Source organism: Pangasianodon hypophthalmus, chromosome 7, assembly GCF_027358585.1.
Source record: "Pangasianodon hypophthalmus isolate fPanHyp1 chromosome 7, fPanHyp1.pri, whole genome shotgun sequence".
Classification (NCBI taxonomy): domain Eukaryota; kingdom Metazoa; phylum Chordata; class Actinopteri; order Siluriformes; family Pangasiidae; genus Pangasianodon; species Pangasianodon hypophthalmus.
In genome coordinates this window covers 17,167,406-17,176,534 of record NC_069716.1, presented here as the reverse complement: position 1 = coordinate 17,176,534, position 9,129 = coordinate 17,167,406, and the positions used below count along the sequence as shown (strand labels likewise).

General features: G+C 39.6%; 1 protein-coding gene across 1 annotated transcript; it reads left to right on the top strand.

Moving 5' to 3' along the window:
• Nucleotides 1-1,166: 1,166 nt before the first annotated feature.
• On the top strand, nucleotides 1,167-8,981 carry foxo4 (forkhead box O4). Its single transcript, XM_026917753.3, has 3 exons — nucleotides 1,167-3,685; nucleotides 3,814-5,298; nucleotides 5,530-8,981. Exons 1-2 carry the CDS (start codon nucleotides 3,254-3,256, stop codon nucleotides 5,278-5,280), a joined length of 1,899 nt encoding a protein of 632 aa, XP_026773554.3. The 5' UTR covers nucleotides 1,167-3,253; the 3' UTR covers nucleotides 5,281-5,298; nucleotides 5,530-8,981.
• Nucleotides 8,982-9,129: the final 148 nt, after the last annotated feature.

Genomic DNA, 9,129 nt, shown 5'->3' with positions numbered 1-9,129 from the left:
ACTGAATATAATGTTAATAAATGGGGTAAGCTACTTTCTCCCACTACATTTAAGATTCAGTGAGCTGAACTGTCGAGTTTTTCCCAGTGTTGCCAACAATAATAGATAGATATTAGTAGAGATGTTATTAGAATAAAATAGAATAGAATAGAACAACAATAGAATAGAATATAGTTTTATCAGAATAGAAAATAATATTAGATATTAAATTAAATTAAATCTTAATATTAAAATAATAATAGTATAATTTATTTCTTATAGAAAAAAGTCATCTTTGGTCATGGCACTACAAACTAAACTTTTACTCGTTTACAGAATACTATATTTTCTATCAAGAACGCAGACAAAAAGAATCAGTGAGGAATAGTGAAAGGTGAAAGGTCAGCAGTAACCAGGAAACGGTTTCTCACTTTTAATACGATCTCCGAGTTGAAAACGTAGAAGGAAAAAGCTTGAGGGCGGGACAAACAGTGGTGATCAGTGATTGGGCGTTGAGAAACAATGGTGATCCGTGATTGGCCATTGGGAACAACTGTGATCAATGATTGGTCGCAAGAGCAACACAGTCAAGCATCACTCACTGATGGTGAGTCGAGCGAACCTGCTCTCGAGCCATAACACGTTCAAGACTGTCACTAAAGTGTGCTCAGAAAGTCGCTAAATTTTGTAAATTTTGTCGCTAGGCTCTTTTTTTTTTACAATTAAAGTCGCTAAAGGGGTCTAAAAATCGCCATATTTAGCGACAAAGTCTCTAAGTTCGCGACACTGTTTTTTCCTGTTGCATCATGCAACGTGTCGCCTCTACCGCCCAGCATCTGTAGCGGCAGGGCCGCGCGCACCGCCTTCTGGTCAATGTAGTTTTAGAAAGAGAGCTGCTGCTAACACACACAAGGAGAGTTCACTAATGGCGGAAATCCGGTCACGTACAGACACCGGCATCACTTCAGCTCAGTGCGTTTGTCTACGCCACAAACATATTGTGACACGCTTTTTACAATTACTAGTTGTATAATACCTTATTATATACATAATTAATAATTTATATAACAATAAAATAAGGTTTTATACAACTGATACTCCTTAAAGTATATTCTCCTAGTATGGTTTTTATATAAATTAATGTATAATTAAGCATAAATTACTGACTATATTAAATAGTCTAGACCTTTGGCTTATAACCTGCACTGGTTATGGTGTTATAATTGGTCCTATTATTTAAAAATGCCTTTTCTCTCATTATTTTTATTGTACCCCTTTATCCTCTATTTTGTTGTAATACACTGTAAATATTTATTTTTGTGTTTGTTTATTGAATGATGTAATTAATTAAATAAATCGATCCACACAGTCATCTATCACATGTCCTCGGTACAGTGTTAAGAACATGAATAAGACGAGACCGTTTTAGCATCACACCGCTTCTGGAAACTGTTACATAAGAGAGAGATTTAGAGCAGCCCAGCTTTCTCTGGATTTCTGCCATCCCTGTTTACAGCACACACACCATACCACTAACTGCATTTCCCAGACACCTCGCTCGCGCATGCGCAGGAGCCGTTGGCTGGCAGTGGTAAACAGACGTCAGAAGGGAGTCTTCGCCTCGAGTCAAAACAAAACAAAACAAGATCCATACGATGAATGACTCTTTGAATGTCTGAATCGTCCGCACGACGGAAAGGATTGAACCCTAACTACAGCGGAAAACCAGGTTCCAGAGGAAAAGCCGCTTTCTGCCACTTTTACAGGGGGATTTTTTTTAACTAACCGGAGGAGTTAGCCAACTAGGTGGCTACCTAGTTTCTTCTCACGTTAAAACTCTGGTGTCGAGTTTTGTCCGGACCGACGAGTCGCTGAGGACGGAAGTGAAGATGCATGGTTGAATTCTTGCACTTTCGAGTGACAAGAAGTACGTAAATTTCGCTCGGAATTAGCGAACTGTGTACGGACGCATTCGGCGTAGTTGCCGCGCAAGCATCGTGTGTGTGTGTGTGTGTGTGTGTGTGTGTGTGAGAGAGTGTGTGTGTGGAGGAACATGGCAGATGGTGACACGCGCCTACACACAGCGTGTCGGAGCGGACACACTTGAGCGAGAATAAGACGGACTGTTTGAGTCTGATTTCGCTATCAGACATAAATAATCGAGATTAACTAGTTCAGTTAACTAGTATTCTCCTGGAAAGGTCTGACTATTCAAAACGCGTTTAAAGGGCGACGCTAGCTGTGTATACAACTGGTGGCGAGGAAGAATCTGGGTGGAAGAATCAGTACAAATAACCTCTTAGTGATCTATTGCTATAAACTGATCTATTGCTATAAACTGATCTATTGCTATAAACTGATCTATTGCTATAAACTGATATTTGAGTTCAAGTGGAATTCCGGGCCGTGAAATGACAGATGATTGGCTGATTTTGACAGGCATGATGTTGCGCGTGCAACTATTACCCATTAACACACTGATTAACACACAGCATGCCATTGCGGCCATAGAGTGATGAAAACGACCACAGTTTATTACAAGAGATGGTAAAAAAAATGGTCTATCACTATAGTAATGACTTGAAAGGAGCTGATCTCAGTTGTTGAGGATGACCTGGTGTGCGTTTGATAGTCTAATATAAATTTACTGTTTACTACATTGTTTCCACGCATTATTTCCCTCTTCATTGCACGCTTTTCCCACTTTTTTTTCTCTTGTTGTCATTAGTTTTAGCCTTCAACCCCTAGAGAAGATATGTTTTAGACGTGTTTCTTCTTTATTTAAACTTCAGTCCTGGCAGTCACCAGGTTTTAATGTATTCAGTGGTGTTTGTCATGTGAATTTCCTTTGTTCTTTATGTAAACAAAGAGACCCTCCGTTTCAGTCGGAAGCTTTATGATAGTTACTATTAAGGAGATTATTTGGCCCGTTTAATCTATAATCTGAGGATTAAGCAGCGCTATAGATATACATACACACATATACATTGGTGCGCACAGATTATCACGTCTCTGCTCAATCCGCTCAAAAACAAACAAAAAATCAAGTCTTCAGAAATTAATTTTTAATAAATATCCTTAAAAAATCAGCCAAACTACAAGTATACCAGCGGCATAACTTTTAACGATCAAACAGCATTATTAAGTGAAATCTAAAAGTAGTTATTTTACACTTGTAGTGTTTTAGAGGGAAAAAAGAGCAGGTACGTGGTTGCTATTTTCAGACTGTAAACTGTCAGACTCTTTCCTGAAATTGGAGTAATTGCTGTGCACAATGGAGACGGACAAGGCACCCCCGATTGACCCAGATTTCGAGCCGCAGAGCAGACCGAGGTCTTGCACATGGCCGCTGCCTCGGCCCGACATCTCAGCTGTCAAAGTGGAGGGGCCAGACGGCGCCGAGTCCGCCGCGGGAACCCCGCCTGCCGAGGAAGATAAACAGGAGCCTCAGCCAATCGTATCCGAGCCCGAAAAATCCGCCGCCTCGGAGGGAGGAGCGATATCGGGAGTGGGCGGAGCCGCACCTCGAAAGGGTTCATCCCGGCGCAACGCCTGGGGTAATCAGTCTTACGCTGATCTGATAAGCCAAGCGATTGAGAACTCACCGGAGAAGCGACTCACTCTGGCACAGATCTATGACTGGATGGTCAAAACAGTGCCGTATTTTAAGGATAAAGGTGACAGCAACAGTTCTGCTGGATGGAAGGTAGAGTTACATTCACAATGCTTTACTATGAGGTTATTAATGATCTGATCTGTAGACTTTATACATATTTTATCAGGACCAATCACCTCATAGTTGTGTGTGTGTGTGTGTGTTTTGCTTCCACCTAGAACTCAATTCGTCACAATTTGTCACTCCACAACAAATTTTTGAGAGTACACAATGAATCTACTGGAAAGAGCTCCTGGTGGATGCTTAATCCTGAAGGGGGTAAGACAGGGAAAGCCCCTCGTCGCCGTGCTGCCTCCATGGACAATAGCACTAAATTGCTAAAAAGTCGTATGCGGGCAAAGCAGACCAAGAAGCAAGCTGTAGCAGGTGGTGTTGGTGGTCCTGGCGGTTCCATACAGGGTGAGGGTGTGTCCGGTGCAGGGAGTGCAGACAGTCCTGGCCCTCCAGGACAGTTTGGAAAGTGGGGAGTGAACAGTAGCAGCCCATCATCACGTGGTAGCTTGGATGACCAAGACATGTGGACAAGCTTCAGACCACGCACCAGTTCAAATGCCAGCACTTTGAGTGGCAGGCACTCTCCAATTCCCCCAGTGAAAGAAGACGAAGATGACTTGCCTGAAGACGGACTTTTGGGTGGGTATCCCACTAGCAGTCTTCCACCTACACTTACTGAGACCCTAATGGAGGAACTGGACCTAATTGATGGACTTACCTTAATGACAGCACAGCAAGGTGGTGCAAGCCCGAGCACAGCACCGCAAGCTCCACCAACTCCATTGCCTTCTGCTTCTACCCTTCTGCCCCGTGGGTCTAATTTTGCTTCATATCGTCAGCTGCAGCCAGTGAAGGGATCTCAAGGACCATCCCAGCCAGGGTCACAGAGCTCTGTTCAGCAGGCCGGGGAGTCCAACACAAGCCTAACAAACTTTGGAAACTCCCTCTTTAATCCTCTGCCTGGTCCAGGATCTCGCAGTGGTTTCAGCACCCATGTGCCCTCCAGTCTTGAGGCACTCCTGACCTCTGACTCACCCCCACCAACCGATATCTTGATGACTCAAGTGGACCCTCTGATGCCCAGCCAGGGAGGTGCAAATCTTTTGGGCCTCGGGGACACCATGTCTGGCAACCAAGCTAAGGCTGGTCAAATGATGTTGGGCAAGAGTATGGAACCTAGCCCAGTGCCGCAAATGACCCTTCAGCCTCAATCCCAGCTACCGCCACAGCAGCACCAGCAGCACTCTCAAATGAGCTTTGGCATGATGCTGTCTGGCATGGGCCAGGAACTACCACAGCTGGCAGCCATGAAGACCCAGCATCAAATGCCAGGTGGAGGGCTACTTCAACATGGAGCTGTCCCTTCTGCAGCAGGGAATGGAGGTCTTCAAGGGGTAAGCCAATATGGGACACCAGCTGGCTTTCTGTCCTCTCAAGATCGTCTGCCCACAGACTTGGATATTGAAATGTTTACAGAGAACCTGGACTGTGATGTTGATTACATCATAAACAGTGACCTTATGGATGGAGATATGAGTGACTTCAACTTTGACCCCATTGTACCAGGTGGGCAAAATTACCCTGGGCCAGCCACCACACAGAGCTCTTCTCACAACTGGGTCCCCAGCTAACTCTGCTAAGGATAGGAGGTAAGGCACATAGAAATGTAAGCATTTTGGTTTCAAAATGACCACAAAGAGCATTAATCACAAGTGCTATGCTATTAAATTATTAACATCTCTTTTCTTGTACATTATTATTGGTCCATGGTATAATATGGCTTCCCTTTTAGATTTTTGGTGTTCTTTCTTCCTAAATGTCAATTAGAATTTGAATAAGAATATGTTTAACAATTCTTTATTGTTTATTTTTTATTGCAGGTCAGCCCTTCATCCCTAACCAAATAATGGAATCTCACATGGTGCATTAATTAAAATGTCACCCCTTCATTTTTTTTTTTTTTTTTTTTTTTTTTTTTTTTTTTTTGCCTCCATGTTCGCCATTTGTACCTCAAATGCATAAACTGCTTTGGCTGAAGATACAAACTTTGGCCAAATTTTTAAGATATTTTTGGCAACTTTTTTGGATCACAAAAATAAACCTTACTCAAGTGCCAATATTCATTAGACACCAGACCCAGAAGGTGTCTTTGGGGGAAAAAAATGACTGGAAGTTGCTGTTTTCTTTGATGTCAGTGATATTGACTAGGAAAAAAGGAGAGAAGAAATTAATGATGAAGCACAACTAATAAACTACTAATCACATTTATTACAGTAATGCCTATTACTAATACCAAAGTAGTACAGGGCTGAGATGGTACCCTCACTAGATTTGAAGACAGAACTGATTTGGCCAGGAGAATCAAACTTTGCTGATACTTGAGGATCTTTCTCAACTGGTCAACAGTTAAAAAAAAAAACAAAACCGAATGGACTAAAAGTCATCATGCAATTTCAAAATCAAGCAATGCTTTCTTGATCACTTGGTTGGATCCTTTGATCAGGTGGAGCACAAACCTGACACCATATGAACATCTTCAGCATTAATCATAGTTTGAATGGGGACTGTCCCAATGAGCCCAGAACATAATGAATATTTGGACACTTATGCTGCGCTCAAGTAGTACACTCTCAGTGGTACGAACTGTGCTTGTATTTTGCATCGGAGGCAAAATATTTTGAGGTGGTTGATAATGATTATTGTCATGATGATTAATGCTTTTGGTTTAGCATTTATGACTCTACTCAGGAAGGTGTTTTTTTTTTTTTTTTTCCCTTTTGTCCTAAAGAGTGGGGACTGATCATTGAGTGAGAATTTGATATTGATGATTTGTTCTTAAATTGTTAACAGTATGAAGAAATGTGATTATACATAGGGCATTTTGATTTTACCATAGAATTTTAATGGTCATGCTTCTATGGTTTCTACCACTTTGCCAACTCTGTCAAGTTGAATGGCATTGTGTTATCAGTGTGCCCATTTGGAGGATACAATATTTGAAGGGTTTGTGTGTGTGTGCGTGCGTGTGTGTGTTTGTGTGTGAGATGTGTGTGATGTTTTAAGTACTTACAGGTGCTTAAATTCAGCAGAGAGAGAAACAATCAAAAATAATGTTGAATAGTTTCATTCAAAGGATGAAACTGATTGGTTATTCAACAGATGCTATATAAAATGTGCCCTTATTATATAGAATTCTGTACAGCAGTACAAAAAGGGGCAAGACATACTTTTCTCAGTGATTGACTTTTTCTTATGTAGTACTAACAATCTTTTGTATAAATTTGTTAAAAAGAAACAGAAAACAATTAAGTATACTGACTAATTTTAATGTTTAATTTACATTGGGGCTATATAATGGAAAATATTCTAATCAGAATCTTATACTAATCAGAAAGTACCCTCTTAATAGTGCAGAAACTATTTTTAACGGTCATTTTCTATGTAATCTTTTATTTTTGTAAAAGATAAGATGCATGTAGATTTTATACCTAACCAAAGGAACACTAAGAAGACTGGGATGGCCTGAGAGGAAAGTATTGCAGTTTTTATACATGTTAACTTTTTATGGATTTAAATGGATTGCATGGGTGCAGTTAACAGTATAACACCTTGCAGATTAGAAATTGCCATGTGATCGCTACTATATTTGGAGTAATTTTTAAAAAATGAGGGTGAACTAATGAGCTGTATCACTTTGCCAGGCAATTTATATTTCATCGAAAAATGGTAAAACACAAAGTGGATGATGATGCAATGTCTAACTCTCAGGGTTTAATAAAACAGTAGTAATGTTAAGTAAATAAGTAATATTGATTAAAAACTTCCTGATGGAAGCGGTAAGATAATCATTGCTGATTTTATAAAAGCCACTCAGCCATCAATGGAAATGTTTTAACATTACAGAAGTATAGCTTATGCTCCACTTGAAAATGAGAGGTTGTGTAACGTATGCATTCACCGAATTTCGGTAAAAAAAAAAGTTATAAACTGCCAACAAACACTAGCATGTTGCTCTAGAACAAACCATGTATCTCCATACTCTTTCTTTTTTTTTTCTTTTAGCTGTTGATGTAGAAATGTAGTTTTTCCTTTGATTTTTTTTCCTGTTTATGTAGTTTGAACTTTGGTTTTAGAGCTGGATATTATTCATCATTTAACGGTAATAATATGAGCATATTAAAACATGAACTAACTGTTCAAGCGCTCTGTTCTTGCAGAGGATGGTTGTTTCCTCCTGTCAGTTGGTGCTAGACATGACAAAGTCGGCCATATTTAGATTTAAGGGCCTTTATGCAGCACATCTTCAGCACATTTTATAAATATAGAACTTAGAAAGATAAATTCACCTTTATTAATCCACAAACATTTGTTACTTTTGTAGATCCTAAGTAACTTCATAGAAGCAGAAATGAGAGATTAGACACTGAATGAGTCTTTCGACACACATCATGTGCATTTCTTGAAATCAGTCCTTTTTTTAAAAAAATGGAAAAAAAAAGGAAACAGTGTTACTTTGTTAATCTTTATCTGTATTTCAATGAACCGTTTACATCGTTGCTCTCGTCGTTTTGGGCTGTCCTTTGTTCCTCTGAAGTTCCACACGTTCGATGGTGTTTGGATTATATGGCGAAATCTTGTAACGGATTTGAGAATGAACATCTGCACAGCTTGAGTGACGAACCAGCAGGCAAGGTTTAGAGCAGTAGGCTGGAGTGCTGAAATGAAATTTGGACATTCTCTTTTCTACTCTGATAAGATCCCGTTGTGATTATTTGCTTAAATTCTCATAAATGTGGTCCAAGTTAAATAAAAAATGTGCCAGAAAAATTGCACGAAAAAATGAAATTGAGCCTCTTGTCAAAACTAAGTCTGAAGGTTCGATTACTATTGAAAATAGAGAGGACTAACAGCATTCAGTTGAGTGGTAGAATGTGAACAAGATTGAATTCCCAATAGACAGAGCTTGAAACTTTATAAAATAAGAGTTTAAATACATTGACCTCAGATCACACCTCTGTCTCGTGGCTTTCTCGTGTTTAATATTAATTTCTTATCATTTTTTTTCCTGTTCTCCTGAAAAGGGTCTGCTAAATATCCCAGTTGATAAAACACTATGTTTTAGTTTGTGGATAGATTTTGTTGTTGTTTTGGGGAAGGGGGTATAAAAGATTGGTGAGTGCTTAGCCAGGTCACTATATGTGTATTTCATTCATTGCTTTATATTGATTAATGTATTTTTTCTTTCCCCTGCTCTTCTTACTTTATCGTTAAGTTAGCCAGAGGTGACTGTGAAACCAGTCAAGAATATCTGAAATAAACTTAATCAGTTTAACTCAGCTGCCCTCTTGTGTTTCTGATGGTGTAAATCCATATTAATTTATTAAAGCAACTATGTTTTACAAACCTGGAACAATAGTAGTGATTCGAATTTGAAGGACACCTCAAATTCAGAGACATTTGATGCTTTTTCATAAATTCAT